General features: G+C 42.9%; 2 protein-coding genes across 2 annotated transcripts in view; both read right to left on the bottom strand.

The window, feature by feature from the left end:
- slc27a4 (solute carrier family 27 member 4) overlaps positions 1-21,137 on the bottom strand; it is a 29,343-nt gene extending 8,206 nt beyond the window's left edge. Inside the window, exons 1-8 of the mRNA XM_038970528.1 lie at positions 20,832-21,137; positions 17,364-17,525; positions 10,941-11,335; positions 6,087-6,245; positions 5,711-5,780; positions 2,992-3,083; positions 2,443-2,552; positions 399-608 (exon numbers count right to left, since the gene is read on the bottom strand). Coding sequence (XP_038826456.1) covers positions 399-608; positions 2,443-2,552; positions 2,992-3,083; positions 5,711-5,780; positions 6,087-6,245; positions 10,941-11,335; positions 17,364-17,524 — 1,197 coding nt within the window. The 5' untranslated portion in view covers position 17,525; positions 20,832-21,137. The remainder of the gene's footprint in view (positions 1-398; positions 609-2,442; positions 2,553-2,991; positions 3,084-5,710; positions 5,781-6,086; positions 6,246-10,940; positions 11,336-17,363; positions 17,526-20,831) is intronic.
- An 805-nt stretch (positions 21,138-21,942) lies between these two features.
- On the bottom strand, positions 21,943-25,880 carry swi5 (SWI5 homologous recombination repair protein). Its single transcript, XM_038970796.1, has 5 exons — positions 25,618-25,880; positions 24,839-24,884; positions 24,631-24,734; positions 24,270-24,364; positions 21,943-23,921 (listed from the first exon to the last, which is right to left on the bottom strand). The coding sequence occupies exons 1-5, from the start codon at positions 25,719-25,721 to the stop codon at positions 23,857-23,859; spliced, it is 414 nt and encodes a 137-aa protein (XP_038826724.1). The 5' UTR covers positions 25,722-25,880; the 3' UTR covers positions 21,943-23,856.
- Positions 25,881-26,532: the final 652 nt, after the last annotated feature.

Genomic DNA, 26,532 nt, shown 5'->3' with positions numbered 1-26,532 from the left:
TGGTCAACCCAATTCAACTACTGTTAAAGACAAACAGTGCACTGAAACTCTGTTAACCTCACAGCTAATAGCTACAAAGGTCAGACGAGGCAAATTAGCGGGAGAATGGAGATACACAGCATGCAGTCCCAAATCAATAAAGAGTGACAACTAATACACTACTTTAACTCCTGACGATTAAATACCATATAATAAACTACAAGACGACTGTAGTTCTTTGAGCCCTGTGACGCCATATTTAAGACCAGGCAGCGTTACAAAGTGGATGTTGATCCCCATGGACTAGATACTATAGTAAAAGACAAGAACATGCCCTGTGAGAGCCAAAAGGTCTAGCTACTCCGTATCATTTGAGATATAGGTTTTGCTCGAACCAAAATGTCCGTCTCGCGCCTCACCATGTTGCCGAAGTTGCCCAGGCTGCAGTTGCACTCTGTGGCTCCGTAGAACTCTGCTATCTGTGGCACGTTGAAGCGAGAGGTGAACTCCTCCCAGATGGACTGGCGCAGGCCGTTACCCAGCGCCATGCGGACCCGGTGTTGCCGCTCTATGTCCTTTACTGGCTGGTTCAACAGGTACCGGCAGATCTCCCCGATGTACTGGACAATCTGGGGAACAGAGTCAATCAGCCAGTCAATCCATCAATCCATCCATCAATCACCAGCACAGCGAGACGAGGAGGTATGAGTGAGGAGCTACAACACCTGGCCACACACCACACTTAACACCACTTTATTATTCCACAAATCTTCTTGAGCTACACTACTGTTCAAAAGTTTGGGGCCACTTAAGAAACGTCCTTGTTTTTTGTCCATTTAAAATAACATCAAATTGATCAGAAATACAGTGTAGACACTGTTCATGTTGGAAGTGACTATTGCAGCTGGAAACGGCAGATTTTTATGGCATATCTACGTAGGCGTACAGAGGCCCATTATCAGCAACCATCACTCCTGTGTTCCAATGGCACGTTGTGGTAGCTAACAGCGCAAACTGGCTCTAACCAGAATAGAGAAAGGAGTGGGAGGCCCCGGTGCACAACTGAGCAAGAGGACAAGTACATTAGTGTTTAGTTTGAGAAACAGACGCCTCACAAACCCTCAACTGGCAGCTTCATTAAATAGTACCCGCAAAACACCAGTCTCAACATCAGCAGTGAAGAGGTGACTCCGGTATGCTGGCCTTCCAGGCAGAGTTGCAAAGAAAAAGCCATATCTCTCTCCAGTGTCTGTGTTCTTTTGCCCATCTTAATCTTGTATGTTTATTGGCCAGTCTGAGATAGGGCTTTTTCTTTGACACTCTCCTAGAAGGCCAGCATCCCGTAGTCGCCGCTTTACTGTTGACGTTGAGACTGATGTTTGCGGGTTCTATTTAATGAAGCTGCCAGTTGAGGACTTGTGAGGCATCTGTATCTCAAACTAGACACTAATGTACTTGTCCTCTTGCTCAGTTGTGCACCGGGGCCTCCCACTCCTCTCTCTATTCTGGTTAGAGCTAGTTTGCGCTGTTCTGTGAAGGGAGCAGTACACAGCGATGTATGAGATCTTCAGTTTCTTGGCAATTTCTAGCATGGAATAGCCTTCATTTCTCAGAACAAGAATAGGCTGATGAGTTTCAGAAGAAAGTTCTTTGTTTCTGGCAATTTTGAGCCTGTAATCGAACCCACAAATGCTGACGCTCCAGATACTCAACTAGTATAAAGAAGGCCAGTTATATTGCTTCTTTAATCAGAACACCAGTTTTCAGTTGTGCTAACATAATTGCAAAAGGGTTTTCTAATGATCAATTAGCCTTTTCAAATTATAAACCTGGATTAGCTAACACAACGTGCCATTGGAACACAGGAGTGATGGTTGCTGATAATGGGCCTCTGTACGCCTATGTAGATATTCCATAAAAATCATGCCGTTTCCGGCTACTAAAGTCATTTACAACAATAACAATGTCTACACTGTATTTCTGATCAATTTGATGTTATTTTAAAGGACAAAAAAGTTGCTTCTCTTTCCAAAGCAAGGACATTTCTATGTGACCCCGAACGGTAGTGTATCTTTGGGTACTTCTGTAGAAAAATAGACAACAACCCGCTTTTATAATGCTGTCTACAACCTTTTGCAGAGCCCTTACCCAAAACATTACTTCTGATTTCACTACTTAGACATCCTGAACAGATTTCTCCCAGACCCCTAATCCTAAAACCAAACCTCCCTGAGCTATCGTTGAGCTTTTCTGTAGATAAACATCAGCCCAGTGGAACAATAAGTTAACAACACTACCTTCTAACCCAAACTAACTCAAAACATGTACGGTATCTCCTCTCAGTCTCTACTGATCCCCACTTTCCTTTTCTGTACAGATTTATCCTCCAGTCTCTGAGCTACTCTGTACTCATTCGGCTACTGAGTTAGATAGCTCACCATGCGGAGTGTGTGTGTGGCTCACCGTGCAGTTGTACTTGGCACAGTCATCCCAGAACCGGGAGGCAGAGAACTTCTTCTTGATGACCACTGTCATGCCATGGATCAGGCACTGCCCCACTCCGACTATGTTACCTGGGCAACATATGTATATGTTCAGTGTTTCAGAGGTAACACACACACACACACTGACACCTATAGCCACAGAAAGTAGTTTGCGGGGTGGGCGATGCTGAATTGGTTTTTATTTTGCCTGCGCTATTCATTTAAAAAAAAGTTTGGAATATTTGTTTTTATTCTGATTTTTAAGGCGGTGCTGCAGCAACCGCAGCACCCCTACTTTCCGCGGCGATGACTGACACGCACACACACACGTGCACGCACACACCCACACACACAAATTTAGCTTCACCCTCTCAAGCACACACTCGCACCTACGCAGGCACGTACACAGACACACACAGGCATGTGCAGACACACACAGGCATGTGCAGACACACACAGGCATGTGCAGACACACACACCACGTGCAGACACACACACCACACCACACACACACACGCAGCACTGTTACCTGCAGAGTGGTAGAGTGGAAGGCAATCGTACATCACGTCATCAGACGTCATCCCGAAGCCATAGTATACCAACGCTGCCATGCGGTAGTACCTGTCAAGCACAGGTGGGAGAGAGAGAGAGAGAAAGTTAGAAGAGAGGGGGCAGGAGTGGTGGAGTGAAGGAGAGAGATCCAGTGCCTTTTTGACTTTTTCCACATTTTGTTTTTGTTACAGTCTGAATTGAAAATTGATTAAATTGAGATTTGTTGTCACTGGCCTTAAAGTGGATTTGTGTTTTCCGAAAGTTTTACAAATGAATAAAAAATGAAAAGCTCAAATGTCTTGGGTCAATAAGTATTCAACCCCTTTGTTATCGCAAAACTAAATAAGTTCAGAAGTTAAAATGTGCTTAACAATTCACATGATAAGTTGCATGGACTCTGTGTGCAATAATTGTGTTTAACACGATTTTAGAATGACGTCCTCATCTCTGTACCCCACACAGATAATTGTAAGTTCCCTCAGTCGAGCAGTGAATTTCAAACACAGATTCAACCACAAAGACCAGGGAGGTTTTCCAATGACTCGCAAAAAAGAGCTCCTATTGGCAGATGGGTACACATTTAAAAAGCATACATTGAATATCCCTTTGAGCATGGTGAAGTTATTCATTACACTTTGGATGGAGTATCAATACACACAGTCACGACAAAGAAACAGGCGTCCTTCCTAACTCAGTTGCCAGAGAGGAAGGAAACCACTCAGGGATTTCATCATGAGGCCAGTGGTGACTTTAAAACTGTTACAAAGTTCAATGGCTGTGATGAGAGGAAACTGAGGATGGATCAACAACATTGTAGTTACTCCACAATAACAACCTAATTGACAAAGTGAGAGGAGGAAACCTGTACAAAATGTAAAAAAAATCCTAAACAAAGCACTAAAGTAATACTGCATGGGCAAAGCAGTTCACTTTTTGTCCTGAATACAAATTGTTGAGTACCACTTTCCACATTTTAAAGCAAAGTGGTGGCTGCATCATGTTATGGGTATGCTTGTAATCAATAAGGACTGGGGAGTTTTTCAGGATAAAAAAGCACAGGCAAAATCCTAGAGGAAAAACTGGTTCAGTCTGCTTTCCACCAGACTGAACCAGTTTTTCCTCTAGGATTTTGCCCGTGCTCCATTCCTTTTCTGTTTTATTGTGAAAAACTGTCAATTCACCTTTCAGCAGGACAATAACCTAAAACACAAGGCAAAATCTACACTGGAGTTGCTTACCAAGAAGACAGTGAATGTTCCTGAGTGGCCAAGTTAGTTTAAAAAATTTTTTTACCCCCCTTTTTCTCCCCAATTTCGTGGTATCCAATTGTGAGTAGTTACTGTCTTGTCTCATCGCTACAACTCCCGTAGGTCGAGAGCCATGCGTCCTCCGAAACACAACCCAACTAAGCCGCACTGCTTCTTAACACAGCGTGCATCCAACCCGGAAACCAGCCGCACCAATGTGTCGGAGGAAACATTGTACACCTAGTGACCTGGTCAGTGTGCACTGCGCCCGGCCCGCCACAAGAGTCGCTAGTGACCTGGTCAGTGTGCACTGCGCCCGGCCCGCCACAAGAGTCGCTAGTGTGCGATGAGACAAGGATATCCCTACCGGCCAAACCCTCCCTAACCCGGACGACGGTAGGCCAATTGTGCGTCGCCCCATGGACCTCCCGGTCGCGGCCGGCTGCGACAGAGCCTGGGCTCGAACCCAGAGTCTCTGGTGGCACAGCTAGCACTGCGATGCAGTGCCTTAGACCACTGCGCCACCCGGGAGGCCTCCGAGTTACAGTTTTGACTTAAATCTACTTGAAAATCTAAAGCAAGACCTGAAAATGACTGTCTAGCAATGATAAACAACCAATTTGACAGAGCTTGAAGAATTCTGAAAATAATAATAGGCAAATATTACACAATCTAGGTGTGGAAATCTCTTAAAGACTTACCCAGAAAGACTCAGCTGTAATCACTGCCAAAGATGCTTCTACAAAGTATTGACTCAGGGGTGTGAATACTTATGTAAATGACATATTACTGTATTTCATTTTCAATAAATGTGCTAAAATCTATAAAACACATGTTATCATTTTGTCATTATGGCGTATTGTGTGTAGACGGGTGAGAAAAAAAATCTATATATTTTTTTTATTCAGGCTGTAACACAACAAAATGTGCAATAAGTCAAGGGGTAGTAATACTTCCTGAAGTCACTGTAGATAGATAGATAGATAGATAGATAGATAGATAGATAGATAGATAGATAGATAGATAGATAGATAGATAGATAGATAGATAGATAGATAGATAGATAGATAGATAGATAGATAGATAGATAGATAGATAGATAGATAGATAGATAGATAGATAGATAGATAGATAGATAGATAGATCCTCTTTGAAAAGGACCTCCTGAGAGATAGTGTAGAGAAAGACAAGAAACAAAGAGAGGGAGTGAGTGAGAGAGAATAGAGAGAGAGAGAGAGAGAATAGAGAGAGAGAAAATAGAGAGAGAGAATAGAGAGAAAAGAGAGAATGGAGAGGGAGAGAGAGAGAATAGAGAAAGAGAGAATAGAGAGAAAAGAGAAAATAGAGGGAGAGAGAGAGAATAGAGAGAATAGAGAGAGAGAGAATAGAGAGAAAAGAGAGAATAGAGAGGGAGAGAGAGAGAGAGAAGAGGAGCTACTTAGTGCCTACCTGCTGTGAACCACGATGGCAGCTTTGGGCATCCCAGTGGTCCCAGATGTGTAGATGTAGAACAGACGATCTGTAAGACAGAGACAAGAAATCAATAAACACATACAAAAACAAATAAGGGAAAAAACAGTCAAAATAACAGAAATACAATAGAAAACAGTGGACAAACCAGTACAACTATGGGCTTGACTGATCTTGCCTGGCTAGCGCAATGGAAGCAATGGAATATTCCCAAAAGTGAAAACACTGCACTTCAGACAGGTTCAATCAAATGATCAAAACATTTGTAAGAATAAACTATTTGAGCCCAGGTCTGGCTCCTTATACAGTGTCTGAGTGCGATTGGATGGATTTTTTGAGTGACAGATTGACTGACCTGTGAAGCAGCGGTCTGGACGGCTGGGCAGGTGGGTGGGGGCCGCGTCTAGAAGAGGCTCCAGGCACTCTGTCCCCACAGGAACACGTTTGGGGTCCCAGTCCCCTGAACACAGCATCTGCACTGTCTTCCCCATTGAACTGTGTACCTCACACATGGCTGGAGGACGGAGAGAGAGGAGGGAGGGATGGGGAGGGACGGAGGGGAGGGAGGGAGTGGGAGAGAGAAAGACAGAGAGAGAAATGACGGGAGAGAGTGAGTTGAAAGTTAATTTCACAGAAACACAAATAAAAAACCCTACTCAGTCTGCATTCTCTCAGCAGGAAAATGTGCTGACTGCATTTGGCATGTTTAAACGCAGAGGGATGCAGGGTTTCCAATTACTTAAAGATATAAACCAAAGGATAAAGATAGACTTGATATATACTGTATGCTTTATCATTAGTCTGAACAGGACCCCACAATCTCTACATAGTCAATAGTCATGTGTCCTTCCTCTTCTTACTATAGATTAAACATCTCTCTCTGTCATCCTCCATCTGTTGAGGCTCCTCGTCTGTGTATTCCAGTTCAAGTAAATAAGGCTGGCCTGCAAATTAGAACACTTCCTCCTCGTATTCGTAGTCAGACATGCTGGAAGTGTAGTAGTTTGAAAGAAAAAATGTGTTAGCAAGCTAGTGGACACGTTGTTGTGGACTGGCTAGACTGCTTCTGAACCAAATGAAATCAAATTGCATTTGTCACACCCGCCGAATACAAAAGGGTATAGACTTTACCGTGAAATGCTTGCTTACAAGCCCTTCCCAAGAGAATGCAGACCGATGCAGAGTAAAAAAAAAATAATAATACAATTTTAACAGAAGAGGAATAAAATAAAATACACAAGAATGGAGTTATATACAGGGAGTATCAGTACCAGATCAATGTGCAGGGGTACGAGATATTTGAGGTAGATATGTACATGAAAGCAGGGTAAAGTGACTAGGCATCAGGATAGATAGATAATAATAAGTGGTGGCTGCATCATGTTATGGGTATGCTTGTAATGGTTAAGGACTGAGGAGTTTTCACAGGATAAAAAATAGTGTCTGCTTTCCACCAGACACTGGGAGATTAATTCACCTTTCAGAAGGACAATAAACTAAAGTGACTAGGTATCAGGATAGATAATAATAAGAGTAAAATAAAGAACAGAGTAACAGCAGCATATAATGACTATAAAAGTGTGTACAGTATGTGTTTGTGTGTGTGTGTGTGTGTGTGTGTAGCGCAGTAGCCAGAGGAACGAGGAAGTACAATATGCTTGCGCCAGAAATGATCGCTTGAGTTCAACAAAATGGATTATAACGTTGTGGATAAAGTTATGTACGACACAATTTTATGCATACAACATCTAAAGACCTGCATCACGATACTGAGAGCCCTTGGATGCCCATCACGATTGGATGCCCTGGTACTCCAGAATGAGGCTAAGGTAGTCAATTGCTGGTGGGGTAAGTTTCTCAAAACAAGTGAAATTGCAACAACAACAAAAAAACTGTCTGGAACCTTCATTATTATAACATTTCATTTACATATAAAATACAGATTAGGGTCCTAAATAGTGAAGGTAGAAACTATCACTGCATAATTCAAGAACATTCTGTGCCAGTTTCCCAGACCAAGCCTACACTTAAGACTAAAAAGCACTTTCAATGGAGAATATTTATTGAACATGCTTTTTAGTCTAGGGACTAGGCGTAATCAACAGTGCATTCGGAAAGTATTCAGACCCCTTGACTTTTTCAAAATGTTGTTACATTACAGCGTTATTCTAAAATGTATTAAATTGTTGTTTTTCGTCATCAATGTACACACAATACCGCATAATGACAAAGCAAAAACTGGTTTTTAGAATTGTTTTGCTAATTTATTAACCTCTACGGGATGGGTGTCCCTAAACCGGGAAGAATGTTGCTAACGTACGCTAATGTGACTAGAATGACGTTGTACACAACAACCAACTTTCCGGGACATAGACATGTCTTATATGGGCAGAAAGCTTAAATTATTGTTAATCTAACTGCAGTGTCCAATTAACAGTAGCTATTACAGTGAAAAAATACCATGCTATTGTTTGAGGAGAGTGCACAACAACAAAAAACATTTATCACGGCAACTGGTTTGATACATTCACCTCTGAAGGTAAATACATTCAGAAATCTTGCTCTGATTTGTCATCCTGAGGGTCCCAGAGATAAAATGTAGCATAATTCTGTTTGATAAAATCAATTTTTATGTTCAAATGTAGGAGCTGGGGTCTACAGTTTGACCCCACTGCTGTCTCTGGCTCCACACCCACCCCGCCCGGCCATCTAGATGTGTGAAAGTTAGTGTATAAGCTAATGATCCATCATGTATGACATTCCTGGGAGTGTGTAAACTTTATTTTTATTACCATAGCATTTTTGTATGTTCTCTATAGTTATGTACTTGAAAATGTATCAATTGGGCACATTTGGGCAAACTCCTGTCAGACTTGATACACAATATTGTGCAGTAATGTAATTCTTCACTGGATCAGTCTGAAACTTTGCGCACACACTGCTGCCATCTGGTGGCCAAAATCTAAATTACATCTAGACCTATCCTTTATCTTGCATTTCAAACACGGAAAAAAAAATAAAGCATGTTTTTTGGTTTGTATTATCTTATCAGATCTAATGTAATATATTCTCCGACATTAATTTCACATTTCCACAAAAAAAAAGGTACGATCCTTAAGAGTTAAATATTTAAAACTAAAATATCACATTTACATAAGTGTTCAGACCCTTTACTCAGAACATTTTTGAAGCACCGTTGGCAGTGATTACATCCTCAAGTCGTCTTGGGTATGACGCTACAAGCTTGTCACACCTGTATTTGGGGAGATTCTCACATTCTTCTCTGCAGATCCTCTCAAGCTGTCAGGTTGGATGGGGAGTGTCACTGCACAGCTATTTTCAGGTCTCTTCAGAGATGTTCGATCGGGTTATAGTCTGGGCTCTGGCTGGACCACTCAAGGACATTCCGAGATTTGTCCCGAAGGCACTCCTGCGTTGTCTTGGCTGTTTGCTTAGGGCCCCAGTCTGAGGTCCTGAGTGCTCTGGAGCAGGTTTTCATCAAAGATCTCTCTGTACTTTGCTCCATTCATCTTTCCCTCGATCCTGACTAGTCTCTCAGTCTCTGCCGCTGAAAAACACCCCCACAGCATGAAGCTGCCACCACCATGCTTCACAGTAGGGATGGTGACAGGTTTCCTCCAGATGTGACGGTTGGTATTCAGGCCAAAGAATTCAATCTTAGTGTTTAGTCTTTAGGCAAACTCCAAGCGGGCTGTCATGTGCCTTTTACTAAGGAGTGACTTCCGTCTGGCCACTCTACCATAAAGGCCTGATTGGTGGAGTGCTGCAGAGATGGTTGTCCTTCTGGAAGGTTCTCCCATCTCCACAGTAGGTTCTTGGTCACCTCCCTGATCAAGGCCCTTCTCTCCCGATTGCTCAGTTTGGCCGGGAGCTCTAGGAAGAGCTCTAGGAAGAGTGGTTCCAAACTTCTTCCATTTAAGAATGATGGAGGACTCTATTTTTGGGGACCTTCAATGCTGCAGATTTTTTTTGGTACCCTTCCCCAGATCTGTGCCTTGACACAATCCTGTCTCGGAGCTCTACAGACAATTCCTTCAACCTCATGGCTTGGTTTTTGCTCTGACATGCACTGTCAACTGTGGGACCTTATATAGACAGGTGTGTGCCTTTCCAAATGATGTCTAATCAATTGAATTTACCTCAGGTGGACTCCAATCAAGTTGTAGAAACATCTCAAGGATGATCAATGGAAACAGGATGCAAAAAAAATTGCTGGGCCCCGTAGTTTTTCCTGATCTGGTAACCTAACCAGTTAAAACTCGGGACCTTATACAGTATAATGTGATTAATCTGTTGTACAAAAGGTTTAATATGGGCTATGATGGGACCACAGTTTTTCTAATCAGGTCACACGGTTTAAACAAACTCCTGGAAAAACTCCTGGCCTTGGGGAGGATGAAAACCCTGTCAAACTGCAGCAACCTTCATATGAATTATATTTTAAGGACTTGCGGGGGTTCCTATACACAGACACAGGGGAAGCAAAATGATTGGACAATAAAACTTACAGGGCTGAGCTTGCTTTATGCAGGTTTGCAACGTGTAGTCCTGCCCTATGCAACTGTAGGTCTAATAAAATATGAACTCAGAGTTTTTGCTCGTGTCTGTTGGGAGCACAGGCGGCTAGTGGCACCTTAATTGGGGAGAACGGGCTCATAGAAATGTCTGCAACGACATAAATTGAATGATTTCCAAGTGTTTGATACCATTCCATTCCAGCCATTATTATGAGCCGTCCTCCCCTCGCCTGCCTCCTGTGGTCGTGAGTGATGTGTTATCAGGCTTGCTAAATAAATACTGGTGGAAAGTGGAGAGCGCCCCTTGAGCTTTGTGCGTTGTGCCCGGCCCGCGCTACCTGCAATTTCCGTGAATCTGATTGGTCATGGCATGCAAAGAGCCTGCAGCAACACTCCGATGTGAAGGACAGAGAAATTGTGCGTGAGTCGAAGAATCAGGAGTCAAATCGGTTTAAAAAAGCAGTACTTTGCCCCTCTTTTATACGCTTTGCGTCGATATATTATATTAAATAAAATAAAAAGTGGAGTGATAAATGCCGCCTTGCCACGTTTTCTGGCGGCCCTGCTTCCAGCAACCTGTCACTCAACCAATCAGTCCTCCATCCATCCACTCCCTCCACCCTCCCACTTCCTCTCCTCCACCCCCCCCCCCCCCCCCCCTCTCTCCTCACCCTCGGTCAGCTCGCTGCCGAACACCACAGCCTTGGCGTTGGAAATGGTGACACAGTGCACCAAGGCCTCCAGCCTCAGGTTGAAGTTGATCAGGGCCGCCTCCACACCAATCTTGGCCATGCCCAGCCAGAGGCCCACGTACTGGGACCGGCTCTCCATGAAGAGAGCCACCACATCCCCTTCCACGAAGCCTTTCTGGAGCAGCAGGTTGGCCACGCGGTTGGAGTACTCGTCCAGCTGCCGGAAGGACCACTTCTCGCCGGTGCCTTCAAAGATGAGCGCTGTCTTGTCCCCGTGGCGACGCACGGTCTCCGCGAAGATCTTCGGGAGGGTATTTCGTTCCCGCAGGTGACGCTTGACGTTCCATTTCACCTTGATGAGGACGCCCGCTGCACTGTGGGGGAGAAGGAGGTGAAGGATAGGGTGAGAATACGACGACAACAACAACAGCTCAAAGGTGCTAAGAGTCTAAAGAGCACAACAATGTTCATCTGAATGTTGAGACATTGTAGTAAACTGGGCCGTGTTCACTAGGCACCAAACAGAAAGAAACCGTTTATAACAGGGAGGGACTACCTAAACTTAAGTGCCCTAATAAACACGACCCTGATGTTGTTTTGCATGTTTTTTCCTGACTATTTAGCAGTGGACGTGATGTACATAGTAATAAAGCAAAAACACCTATCTCTGTTTTGCATCTGGTATCAAAGTTCAAATTGAGAAATTTCTAGAATTCTATGCTGTATTCTTAAAAGTCCAATGCAGCCATTTTTATATCAATATCAAATAATTTATGGGTAACAATTGAGTATGTTACTGTGATTGTTTTCAATTAACTGCTCCCGAGTGGCGCAGCCATCTATGGCACTGCATCTCAGCGCTACTACAGACCCAGGTTTGATCCCGGGCTGTATCACAACCGGCCGTGATCGGGAGTCCCATAGGGCGTCGCACAATTGGCCCAGCGTCGTCCGGGTTAGGGGAGGGTTTGGCCGAGGTAATCCGTCATTGTAAAATAAAAATGTGTTCTTAACTGACTTGCCTAGTTAAATAAAAAGTTAAAATTCAAACTAAACCAAAGCATGGATTGCTGTCATACCTTGTCGATAGACTGCTTACATGCTAAGGAAAACAATTTGTAATTTTGTAATTTGGGTGAACTATCCCTTTAAATGTACAGCTCGAACTCCTTATAGAAAACAAGGAAGAGTGTTTTTATTAGTGAATTTACATTCATGAATATGACATTTTGGCATTAGCAAATTTAAGAGGTACATTTTTTTTCTGTATCCTTATTATAGTTAAGGAAATCCCGAGCAGTACATTCTCCCATAACAAACAAAAGTCATCAAGAATATCATCAATTGTAAATCTACAAACATCTTGCCTTAATCTCTTCACATGTAGACCATGACAAAATAAATGCAAAACTGTTTCTGGATGCTCATCGCAACAAGTACAGTTAACGTTAATATGTCTTTTGTTTGTTCCTTCAGGTAATGATTCGCAGGGTAATACTTATATATCATTCTGAAAGAGACCTCTTTGACCTTGTTAACAAGCAGGTATTTGTGTGGTAATAACCAAACCTTCTGTCCAACAGATAGTATTGACAAATGTATTCCAGTACATTGTGACATCAAGAATAGATACAACATTCCTTTGAAATAAAGCACGTTAGAAATCTGCTCTTGTTCTGAGGGAGCAAGTATTTTCTATACAAAATATCCTTATTGTTCCGAATGAAATACCTATGCGGGGGGAAAGTATGGTTATATATTAACGACCACGCTAAGAACACTTGTCTATGAAAAGCAGATCATTTTGTAGGAATCTCATCAATGTTGTAGTTACGAAGCAAAATAAAATTGAAGTCACCAAAACGGGAGAAGTAATGAGGGATGAAATTCCAAGTTGAAGTTGTATTATTTAAGGAATGTCCAATTTACCTTAAAAGTGGTATTCAAAGTAGGGAAATCCACAAAATGTACACCACCATATTCGTGCGTTCATAACGACAGATTTCCTAGTATAATGTGTACGATTTTTCCATATGACGTTGAAAAGCATCTGGTCAACAGATTTACCCATTTTGTTATCAAGATGGAGGGACTGAGCTGCGTAACTAAGCCTGGAGCCTGGAGCCCCTCAGATTTAAAAAGCAATATTCAACCTCTGCAACCATTGGTTCAACTTCTTTTCGTTTTTTTGTTGTTGCAATAATAGGCTTGAAGTTTAATTGAGCATCTTTCCTGTTGATCCTAAACTATGGTAATCCCAAGGTATGTTACTTTTCCTTGACTGGAATATTGCAGATAGAAGCTAACAACTCACACTTCAGATTTAGGCAAAGACCAGGGGCCTCATTTATCAATCGCGCGTAGGCACAAATCTGTGCGTAAACCACGCGTGGGATCATTTCCACACATATCAACAAAGTACTGAGTAAAGGGTCTGAATACTTGTAATATTGACTTAAAAAAAAAAAATAAGATAAATTAGCCTTTTTTTTTTGCTTTGTCATTATGTGGTATTGCCTGTAACGTAAGATAAATGTGGAAGAAGTCAAGGGTTCTGAATACTTTCCAGATGCACAGTATATGTTGGTATGCCATGGCTGAGCCGTGCTGATCTGCAGCAGTCTAATCTCAGCTCTTCTCTCTGTACGGTGTTATCCGTTCATATAACCATGTTGTCACACCCTGATCTGTTTCACCTGTCCTTGTGCTTGTCCCCACCCCCCTCCAGGTGTCGCTCCATCTTCCCCATTATCCCCTGTGCATTTATACCTGTGTTTTCTGTCTGTCTGTTCCAGTTCGTCTTGTTTGCCATTTCAACCAGCGGTTTTCTCTCAGCTCCTGTTTTTCCACTTTTTCTCGTCCTCCTGGCCTTGACCTTTGCCTGCCCTGACTCTGAGCCCGCCTGCCTGACCACTCTGCCTGCCCCTGACCTCGAGCCTGTCTGCCTGCCGCCCTGTACCCTTTTGGACTCTGCCCTGGCTATGAACCCTTGCCTGTCCCCGACCTGCCTTTTGTCTATCCCTTGGACTATGAAACATAGAGCGCAAACCATCTGCCTCCCGTGTCTGCATCTGGTTCCCGCCTTGTGTCGTTATACATGTATGCTTTCCTTTTAGAAATCTCATTCAGGCGAATGCCGCCTTCTTTATCAATGGTCCGATAGCAGGGTTTCAGTTGATTCTAGGTGTCGGGACCCTGTAGTCTGCTCGGGTTCTAATCTGACCACCTACTCTTCATGTCCTACGAAGAAGCGACCAACGTGCATATCAAAGAGCATCTCTCCTCTCTCATTAGCACAAGTTTGACTTTGACGTTAAAGCGATGGCGTTGGGTTCACACTGACGCTTTTCCAGGGACGGTCTGTATGATGGCTTCTATGGGTTCTTCATTCCGAAGTGCACTAAATGTTCCATTCCTTTAAATCTTGTATGATCTCTCAAGTTCTGACCGTTTATGACCACTCCCATGTTAATTGTACTCGCATACACTCCAAGAACTTAAGACGAGCAATGGAACATCAGTTGTCATCACTAGAACTAACACTGCCTTTGTCCTCTCTTTCATGTTATGCTAACCGCATGCTGACCACGGGCTGCACCTGGCGAACCTCTGTCGAACAATGATGCTAGCAAAAATGACAAGATACTGCAACTCATCATGGCTCCGGTTCCTTCGCCAGCGTTGCGGGCGAGCTCTGAGCTACAGACAGCCCACTCCAGCATGGACGCTGCTACTGCTTCTCAATGGGTCCCAGCTTACCCTCAAGATCATTGGCCTCTGCTGCTTACGAACAGAGATTGTGGAAGCCTAGATGAGTTACTGCAGTAATTGCTAATCGTGTCATTACTCTAAGCCCCGGGGTCTAATAGCTACATCGCTTCTCTTTTACTGAATTGCAATACTACTATATACAGTACCAGTCAAACGTTTGGACACACCTACTCATTCCAGGGTATTTCTTGATTTTTACTATTTCCTACATTGTAGAATAATAGTGAAGAAATCATAACCAGGATATAACACATACGGAATCACGTAGTAACCAAAAAAGTGTTAAACAGATCAAAATACATTCTAGATTCTTCAAAGTAGCCACCCTTTGCCTTGATGACAGCTTTGCACGCTCTTTGCATTCTCTCAACCAGCATTAATGGTACTGCAATGAAGCAATAGGGCCCGAGGGGGTGTGGTATATGGCCAACAAGCCGACTCATGGTTTTCTGAGAAGCTATCTCAGTATCCTCATTGTCACACATATGCAGTACCGATCATATTACATAGATCACGTAGGTGATCTTAAAGCTCTTAATGGCATGCGTCTGCCGTACACACGGTTCATCGTCTGTTTTGGGGATTGGTATAGCATACCAAGATATCTGCCTGTTATTATATCTTACATGATGATCTCACATGCATGCCCTCGCAGTGAGCTGCCCTGAAGGAGCAGAGCCGAGCGCCACTGCTAATGTGGCTGCACGTATTGTCATCTTCCAATAAATGGTTTCCTGTCTGAAATGAAACGCAAAAGGTTCATACAGGAAACACGAGTGTTGCACCAGCTGATATTGCACCAATTTCATTCATCACCCTACCTTAATATAGCTGTGAAGACACACCCACACCCACACACTCTTAACACACACTCATTGCAATATTGTAATGGTAATGATGGACCATTGTACATTTGTATAGTGCACAATGTATTGTGTGATGTTTTGTTGTATTTATGATGTAGATTATTGTTGTGTTGTTTCTTGTTTCATTCCTGTTTGGACCCCAGGAAGAGCAGCGCCTTGGCATCAGCTAATGGGGATCCTAATAAAAACTAAATGGTGGTCTATTAGTCAACCAGGTTTACACACACATTCTCTGATGGCTGCCGTGCACAAGCTATGCGCTGGTGTTCTCTGTGACGTGCTAATGCTGTAACATGCGTTACTCGCTATGCACGTCTGTTTTCTGCTTTCCCACCACCCACCCCAGCCTCCACCTGTTGGGGCTCTGCTTTTGTTTCGGTCAGGGGGATTGGTATAGCATAGCTTGTTTTCTGCCTGAATTATTATATCTTACATGACGCATGATCTGGCAGTGAGCTACCCCGAAGGAGCAAAGCCTAACGCCAAGACTAACGTACAGTACTGCATGGATTGTCATCTTCGAATGAATGGCTCAACTAATACGTGACGTTTCCTGTCTGAACCATGGTGGACGCACAACCAGGCTAGAGAAGTACAACTCAGCTCGGCCCGGTTTGGCTCAGCAGTGTGACAAATACGGGTAACAACTGATTCCCCTTCCCCTTCAATGTTTGCAGATCTGTAAGGTCAACACCACTACACCATTCCAAACCGTTCAGATCTGCAAACATTGAAAGGTTACTTGGGGGCGAGGGGTAGTGGCTGTACCTGTCACCATGGTTTTGTCTGAAACGTTGTTCCCCCTGCTGCTATTGGACCAGGTCTCTCTTGGAAAAGAGATGTTATCTCAATGAGGAAAAACCTGTATAAATAAAAGGAACAGCTTAAAACGCAGAGAAACCTTAGCACCTGTCTCTCTCGTTTGTCTGCGCTACGTCTCTGTTCTCTCTGAAATATTCCTCCATACCTGACCTGATTAACTCCTCAACTCTTCGCTCTGTCACACACTTTAGCTCGTCTTACAGGAACATGATCATTTTCTTGTAGGAGACATTTTGCACTTCGAGTCCTAGTCATATTTGTTGTTTAAAAAAAAGCTGTTCTGCAAAGCTGTAAACTTGTTTATAATAAGGAGCAATGACTTCCTGTTTTCGTTTCGCTCCACTTTTTGCTTTGCTTCCTGTCTTTATGTTTGGTTTTAATTTTGTTTGCTTGTTCTTGGGCAAATTTTGTGGGCCGCTCGTGGTGTGTTTCTTTTAGGTCCCAGTTGCTGTTGCTAGTCAGCTTTCAGTGGACACCCAGATGAGTGTCTCTCAGAACCCCTCTTATAACCCCAACTGTTTAGTTTTGCTTGTTGTCAGTGACTCTTTGTTAGTTCGCCTTACGTTTTGAGCGTCAATTTTGGTTTTTCTTGCTGGGGAACATAACACACACCCCTAACCCCCTACTCACTCCAGGTGTCTGCCAATGGTCTTGTCGAGCTAGCTGTGAAGTCACAACACAGAGAAACCTCAGGAGTCCTCGACACTCCCCCCCTGTCGCACACGTTAGCTTGTCTTACAGGAATATGCTGCTTATTTTGTTGGAGACAATTACACAACTATTTAGCCATGGTCAAATGATCTGTTGTTTGAAAGGTCTTAAAACCGAGCAGGACTGACTCAAATGTTTCCATAAAACATGCTTCTGAGTGACTTGAAAAACAAAACCATTTACTTGCAGACAGGTACACACACACCACAGCCCACACTATACTCCCACTCACTGTACGTCTCTGCCGATGGTCTTGGCAAAAATGTATATGAACTTCCAACCTCCAGAGCCCAGGTAGAAGATGAGGATGGAGGGGAGGACTTGGAACCAGGGCAGGCCCACCAGGAGACGGAACACAAAGAGCAGGACAGTGCAGCAGGCCAGGCGCATCATCCTGGAGAGTAGGAAACACAAGTCACAATGTCAACCCATTCTATCAATTTTCAAGAATATTTTCTAAGGGCTTAAATCAATGGTCCCATGTTCTGAACACAAGTTACTGTACAGTCAGTCGGCGATGTGACGAGAGGGCATTTGCCTATCATGTTGCAAAGGACACCTTGATTTTTTTGAAAGGCTGCGAGGGACAAAAAATACGTTATAAATCATTATTATAAATGTTACAAAGCATAAACTAGACCTTTACTTTCATTTACTTATACTTCATTTTATTCTAGCACAGAGGTTGCACTTTCAATGAACCTGTGGTGTGTGGTTGTGGTAGTCTCGCCTTCCTTAGCTGAAAGCACTTTTTTTGTAAGTCTCTCTGGACAGGAGCGTCTACTGAATTAGTGATGTGTCAAATATAACCGAGCATAAGCCTAGACCCTGCCTACACTCTTGCCTTTGGCATTAGGTGAGTGTCGTCAGGTAGGACGATCTAGATAAGGAAGGCGACTAAAAACACGGCCGTTGACATTCGCTGCCTCCGAGCTTTTCCTGGGCAGCATTCACAGCTGGGTCTGGGTGGCTTTTCTCAATCAGAATAGAGGGGCCTCAAACGTTCTCTGTTCTAAATCTCTATAGAGGTTCTCTGTATTCCACATCCCTTTTCCCCTTTATAAATGTCTTCCTATCTATTTAGAACTTCCAGATTTAGAACTACACTACATGCCTTTATGGATAGGCTCTATGTTAAATTACAAGTAAATGAAAGTAAAGGTCTAGTTCATGCTTTGTAACATTTCTAAGAATGCTTCATAACATGTTTTTCCTCACAGCCTTTCAAAAAGCAAGGTGTCCTTTGCGATATGTATTAGAGCGGGTCGAGAGCTTCAAGTTCCTCTGTGTCCACACCACTAAGGACCTATCATGGTCCAAACACACCAACACAGTCGTGAATTGGTCCAGCGTCATTGTAAATAAGATTTTGTTCTTAACTGACTTGCCTAGTTAAATAAAGGTTACATTTAAAGAAAAAAGAAAAAAAGAGGGCACGACAACGCCTCTTCACCCTCAGGAGGCTGAAAAGATTTGACACGGGCCCTCAGATCCTCAAAAGGTTCTACAGCTGCACCATTGAGAGCATCTTGACTGTCTGCATCCCCGTTTATTATGGCAACTGCTTGGCATCCGACCGCAAGGTGCTACAGAGATTAGTGCGTACAGCCTAGTACTTCACTGGGGCAGAACTCCCTGCCATTCAGGACCTCTGTACCAGGCAGTGTCAGAGGAAGGCCCTAAAAATTGTCTGAGACTCCAGCCACCCAAATCATAGACTGTTCTCTCTGCTCTCGCACGGCAAGCGATACCGGAACACCAAGTCTGTGACTAAAAAGCACCTGAACAGCTTCTACCCCCAAGCCATAAGACTGCTGAACAAATGGCTAACCGGACTATTTACATTGACCCCCTCTATTCTTTTATTATCTTAATTGTTTTGCACGGACTCTCTTGCACTCGCTCTTTGCACACTCACTAGACTCTACGCACACACTCACGCATACTACACTCCAACACACACACACTACATACTCTCTCTCACACACACACACACACACACACATGCATATTGACACCACACACACTCACACATAGACACTTTCACACACGCTGCTGCTACTCTGTTAACTCTATATCCTGGTTGCCTAGTCACTTTTATCCGTACTTACATGTACCTCAATATTACCTCAATTACCTCGTACCCCTGCACATTGACTCAGTACTGGTACTCCTTGTATACAGCCTTGTTATTGTTTTGATTGTGTTACTATTTCCCTTTGTATTTAAATATTTGTCTTACTTTTTAACTCTGCACTGTTGGGAATGGGCTCGTAAGTAAGCACTTCACCTGTTGTATTCGGCGCATGTGACAAATAAAATGTGATTTTTGATTTGTTTTTGCAAGGTCCAGTTTGGGAATGTCCTGACCACAAGGGCTCTCCAGGCTGGGTACCAGGCCAGCGCCATATTGATGTAAAAACAAAGCCAAAGGTGTCTCTGCCTATGACATATGTTGGTATCAAAGAATTATAAAATTGGCTGTCATATCAGTATGCAGTAGGCTATGCAGTAGGCTACACGAGAGAAATGTTGTTTGTTACAATTTTATCTGTCCAATTACAGCACATGTTTGGGCTCACAGATGACATAAAAATGTATTATTTACTGTTGGTACATACAGATCAGAACCAGTACAGAGCCAGAGGGCAGAGGACACCGGGGGTAACAATAATTTGTTGACGTTGGTCCCTCTCAATGCTACCTGATATGGCCAGTGCCTTTTGTTAATGAGATAGGAACCTTTATCTGACGCTATATATGCATCGGTGTCAACAAGAACACGTGATTCTTATTTCTAATATGTTCTGTTATGAGGCGGGAGCATGATCATGATAACAAATTATCGCATGCGTCAAAGTGCTCATCATCAGCGGATATTACACCATCTGGCCAGCATGGCTATTGGCTACATACATTTATAATGTAGCCTAGGCTATGGCCCACAGAAGAGGATTAAACATTGCTGCGATTAAATAATATGACTATTTAGGCTATAAATCATCATCCAACATCACAACATACGCAGGGGCTTGGAAAATGAGAATGTTTGGCAACCTGCGCATCTATAGATGGTCTATAGCTATAGCCTACATCCCGGAAATTTAACGCGCGTACAATAGCATCACAGCAGCAGTACTGCGGTAGTAGGGAGAGAGAGGCAGGCTCACTGCTGATGGGAAATAAAAAAGACTCGACCAACACCAGCAGCTATACCATGTGCGCGACCCGACCACGTATAATCAGAACCGTTACATCTCTAAAAGGTTTCAATCGTGTACATTCGATCGAACGTCCATAGTGTCGATCGATTTATGATAACACGATAGCAACATCAGCAAGGTTGCATGCGTCGCTGTAGTGCGCAACGAAATACACACTAGAATGGAGTGGTGGTGGCTATTCTGTAGCCTCTCAATTTAGTGTGTCAACGCTGCCCGATTTTCGGCCACACGCCCTCTTGGCACTGACAAGATATAATATTAGGGTATTCTACATAACGGAATAGAATCCTCCAACAGGTTCGAACCTGGTCCATTCAAACACAGGCTTCAATACACTGGCAAGGTTGTTAAAGGACAGTTGGTGAAGCCTACGCTATTCGGACCTCACTAGGCTACTAAATAATCATGGAGCCGGAAACCAGACCATTGAGGGAAATAGAAATGACAAGTGTTGTGAGTGTTCTTCTTTGACATACCTTGTTTCACGTCCCCCACAATCACAATAATGTGCGTATTACACCGGACGTGGAACCCGTTTTGTAGTCTACAATTCCGCCTTGATCGGCTTAGTAAAGCCTTCCACCGCTCTCTGGCTTTTACTTGTGCGTTGGCACACACACACACCAGGGTTTCAGCGAACTGCCCTTCCTCCTGTAGGATTATATCAAATTCGCCTGCCTCCTTGGTTCGACTTTGCCCCCATCTAAATCATCAGCTAATTCATATCGCCAGTATAATTTTTTTCAGCTTCATTGTAGCCATGAGCTCTCTCGCTACTGTAATTCAAATGACTATAATTTTCTTAGTTGAGCCCGCCCCCTTCGTATACCGTTATGTGTAAACGATGAGTGACATGACCTACGACCAATCACAGCACCCATAGTTTATAATTGACTCCGATAGAGGTGGAGCTTGCCGCAGAAATTCTGTCAAGGAAATGCGGCCCTGCAAACGAGTGGGTGCACGGCCGTTTCCACCCGGTAGTGACATAGGCCTGATGCGGGTCTATGAGACGCACGTAAAACCCTCACAGCTTCAAATCGTAGGGTAGGGGAGATCACCGTATACAGTCATACTGTGGGAGCCTCTCACTGTACCAGACCTGCGCATAACGGTAGTTCTATTCTGCCCATAATAAACCCAGGCCTCCACTAGAGCGCAGCACTGGTACTGTTCGGATGCTCGGATATGGACCGAGGTAGGTGCAGGGTTCAATAAGGCATTCGTTTCACACCATAACCACATTCTTCTATGGCAGTATAGTCAGTTGTGCAGGAAATTGTTTTTAGGCTGCGAAAATTATCACAGGATAATACTTGATCATTTACAGAAAGCCCTTTAAAAAAAGAAGAAGCTATATTTAGCTATTATGATAACATTATTATTTAATGAGGGTGCCTTGCGGTTGCTTGCTATTTTGCAGGCTATTTCTAAAGCAGGAAGTGTGAATAAAAAGTTGGCCAAGACAGTAGGCTATAGAGTCAGAGTAAACTAACCACTGGGGCACACCACATCATTTCAACATGGAAATCCGGGTCATTTTTGGTTGAGACGTTGATTAATGGAATTTCAACCTTTATTCGCCCACCCCAAGTAAGTACAATACAGTTGAAATGGGAACACAATGTAAGATATGTTGTATTTATACAACAACTTAATATGTTATCACTGTGCTTCAACTAAATAGCACAACCAAAAGACCAGTATTGTAGTTGAGATTACATTAAAAGTACATAGCGCAAGTGGGCAATGCTGTTCGAGGTTCTGCACAGATAGTTATGTTGTGGAGATCTCCACAGACCAGGAACCGTTGCGCGCTATCTTGAACATACACACTTTCTATGATTACATAAGACTTTTATAGTCACAGCAACCTCAAAATGTGACCATGGATGGGTTACTCATTGTAAGGTTGAATAAAAACTTTGACATTAGTTTGTAAGATAGGCTATTTACAAAAGTCATATAGAATTGTGTTAGGTTGACAACTCAACCAACAATCAACATTTAAAGGACATGTATCTAAGGCTTGGATAGTTTAAATCTGAGCCACTGGCTTAATCCTATTCTTTAACTTGTATTTTTAGTTTAGTTGGAGATGTGTTCGTTGGCCGTAGTTTATGCCTACCCATACCATAACCTCACCAAGCCACTCACATGACGCCATACACGCTGTCTGTCATCTGCCCGGTACAATTGAAACCGGCATTCATCCTTACTGCCAAATTCTCCAAATGTATGGCATTGTTGTGTGTGACAAATCAGCACATTTTAGAGTGGCCTTTTATTGTCCACAGCACAAGGTGCACCTGTGTAACAATCATGCTGTTAATCAGCTTCTTGATATGCCACACCTGCCAGGTGGATGGATTGTCTTGACAAAGGAGAGACCAAATGGATAGTTGTAGATAGATCAATTCTCCAGTAGGAGGTGCTGCCTAGCCTTTCGTCTTTTCCGATAGTGGATAGAACGTTGACGATCTGATGTTGTTTCAAAGGTACAAATTGAATATATTTTATACAAGGTTTGTCTATGTTGAAAATTGGTTACCGTGATGACAATTCTGTGGCTGAAATTTCCCCCTTAAAACAAGTTTACATTGATGACTTTCTGCAAATCCAATGTACTTTCCACGTTGACTCCACGACACAATACGTTGAAAAAATTAAGTTGAAACAACTAGCTTACGCCCATTGGGTATGCTCATTGACTCATGCAAAAGAGGAGATAAAACACACACACACACAAAGCCTACCACACTAATCATTGGATCATCTGGGCAATGCGGCAGCATTTCTTACAGCCACTATCAGCTCAAGACAAAACATCATCAGTGGTTTCCACAGATTATGACAAGGCACCTCTTATTTTATCAATCAGTGACAATCATTCTCCTCAGTGATCTTCAACAGAACTTTCTCCTCCAACAAACAAGTCCAACAAACCCTCCGGGACAATTCACTTTATCTCTGAACATGCATTCAAGACATCATTTGCAGTCAAAAACAAAATATACTGCACAAATAGTTGTATTTTAGTGGACCTTGCCAGAACTTAATTAGCAAATAATACATTTGAGGTAAAACATTTGTTTTACTAATAAACTTGCCAGCACTACATTTGGAAATAGAGCAGACGTTAGTTTGAAAGTCAGTTTTCCCTTGCACTTCTGAAGCAGAGTATGCACCAATACTATACTTAATGGAAATAAATGCATTACCTTCTTATAAAAGTGCAATGTAGGAGAGGGGGGGGGGGGTGTTTAGTAAAAGAGAACGATGTACAACAATTATGTCTACAGACTCTGTACTGTTCTGAATATTTCCACTTTTGTTGTTGGCCCAGAGGGCAATTGTGTATGGTGTGCTGCCTACACACATGGTTATACCTATGTAGATTAGGCCATACCGCACCAAACACCCACCAAAGAAAAGACTGTTGAAGAATGCAACTTGTTCTGGAGGGGGCAGAGCATAGGATGGGCACCCACTCTCTCTCCCTCAGTCATCCAGCTCAAGGCCAAATTGGCCATATAGGTCTCGTGTGGTCACTCCTCTCAGGGCAGCTGCAACACACACACACACCTGGATTCAAAAAACAATTTGAAATCATTTCCAACACCATCTGTGCTTGCCTGACTTAATGTAACCAATGGAACTTTCAGAAAAGTAGAATAGAGTTGAAGTTATTTGAATAACTAAAGTAGAAGTGTTTAAATTATATTACGGTCAGTCCATGAGATGTCCTTCACTATGGCTATTCTACTGAATGGAAGAAAAATATTTTACTACCACCAAAGCTGATTAGATTGTGGCAGAGTATTTAGTGAATGTGAAAATCTGTGTGTGTTTTTGTATACTGTGTACACCTGTGTGTGTGTGTGTGTACACCCGTGTGTGTGTGTAGGCCTCACCTATCCTGCCTACTAGTGACTGTCCGACGTCTTTGATGTCGTTGTACTCATGTAGCAAGTCAATGTGCTGCTCCAACTCATCAACTCTGATCCCACTGTAGAAATCCACACACATTGGTTAGTCTCTCAACACACATGGTTTCATCTATACCGCCAATGTATTGTTTGTGAATTAATAACAGCATGGAAAGAAAGTGTTAATGCGATTACAAATATTGGACAACACTATCAGATAACACACACAACCTAATCAACAAGTAAAAGATTCATTCCATTCAGTAGAAAAACCATAGTGAAGGACATCTTAATGAATGACATTTAAACTCCTCTACTATTCAACTCTATTCCCCATTGTACGCACTCTTTCTCCAACAGTGTAATCTCTGAGTCTAACTTCGCCCGTGTCTTCTTCAGTTCCTCTATCTCGTCTTCAGGCTTGGCGGGGCCAGTACTGGAGGTCTGGACCTGGGGAAAGACAAGGACTAGGATGATGCCAAAACATGTTGTGGTGTGTGTGTGCGCGCGTGTCTGTGTGATATGCAAAAGCAATTCTACACCAGAAGACTTACAGGTGATTTGAAGCTGGAATGGACTTTGTGTCCCGTGTATGGGGTCCTAAGGGGGGGAAAAGAAAACAAGTATAATATTTCCTGATATCCTATTCAATGAAATCACTGATCTATAACCTAGATGGAATAGTATCACATGCCACATCTCAGTGTGTATAAGAGTCTGGCCAGGTTATCAGGGATCTAGGCCTAAAGACCAGGTAGGTAGATTACGTTCAAGATCCTGACACGAAGTTATATCAAGTTGTGTTCAAGAGGGAATGGTATGATAAATGTGAAATAAACCTAGATTATTCAACCTAGATATTGAAATGGTGCCACACTATGGAATTTGCTTTGCCACAAACTTAATTGATTAATGAAAATGCAACTAGTACTCTCTGCCAGTTTGTACCTTGATGGAAGTGCAGTTAGTTTGTGGCAAAGTTGGCACCATTCAATATATTGGTTTATTACTCTAGGTGTACTTGATCATAGCATCTTAAAAGTAATCTGCCTGCCTTGTCGGGGGGGTACGTTGTAGAGTTTTCAAACGTGTAACATTTTTGCTGAGGCAAGCGCAACATTCAGTAACGTTACACTACCGCCACCAAGCGGCAAAGATGAAGTATCACAACAACCTTTCAGCTAACAACTGAATAGACGCTAACTACGACACCATGAAAGAAAAGTACATTGAATGTGGAGCAATTACAATAGTGTCACCCCGCGCTATAGAGGTAGCTATTACTCTGTCCAGTTAACAAGACTTGTGACTTTGTGGAACACTATTTTCGTACCTTTTATGAGCCCCCTTAGCTGTAGAGAAGTCCTTCCTCTTTGGTGTTGACAATGTTACATCCGGGACGTTCCCACATATTTCAGTACTCCGTTCTGTATCCATATCACTTCGAAGGATATTAGCCACATAAAATGATAAACTATGCGAAAACGACGTCTCAAAACTGGCTTTCGTGGGGTGTGTGTCTCGCCTTTTCCCTGTAGTTTACGTATGTAGTTGTCGACATCATTCTTTCCCGCGCTAAGAAAACGTACAGCATACGCACTCACTGCATTTTCATTGGTCCTCAGCATTAAATGGGTCGATGTGTGATGATACTATTTGACCGCTAGGCGGCGGCATTAACCAAACTATTTCACCAGGAGACAGCCCAACAGCAAGTCAGAAGGTCTCAAGGACAATAAAATAAAAATACCCTTGCTGAATTATGAAAAATTCATATTGATATTGAATTAGATTTTTGACATACATATATTTTTTCATTTTTGCACTGTATATATAGGCCTAGCAAGTGTTTTCCCTCACAGCACAAATTCCATGGCACCCATGGTGATTATGTTGAATATAATGCTGTTGATGAACTATTTAACTAACCATTTAGCAGTATTATGGCGTGGGGGGGTAGAAGCTGTATCATTATTCAATATCTACCCGGACTATCTGCATTGACCCTTTTGCACTAACCAATTTATCCTTGATCTGAAAATGTGGTCGGAGGATTCGTATGGAGGGTGTGACGTTAATACGGAGCCTCTGGATGCACTCAGAGGCCAAATCGAGCTCTGTACGGCATCGATGTGTGGCTTTCAAATGTGGTAAGATGTGGATGGCAACGTATAGCTCCACATTGACATCATTGGTTGACGGTAGATGAGGGCGGGATGTCCTGTATCAACACAAACTCACTTCCTTG

The sequence above is a fragment of the Salvelinus namaycush genome, chromosome 31, assembly GCF_016432855.1.
Source record: "Salvelinus namaycush isolate Seneca chromosome 31, SaNama_1.0, whole genome shotgun sequence".
NCBI lineage: Eukaryota > Metazoa > Chordata > Actinopteri > Salmoniformes > Salmonidae > Salvelinus > Salvelinus namaycush.
Note: the sequence above shows the minus strand (reverse complement) of the source record. Positions and strands in the feature narration are given on the sequence as shown.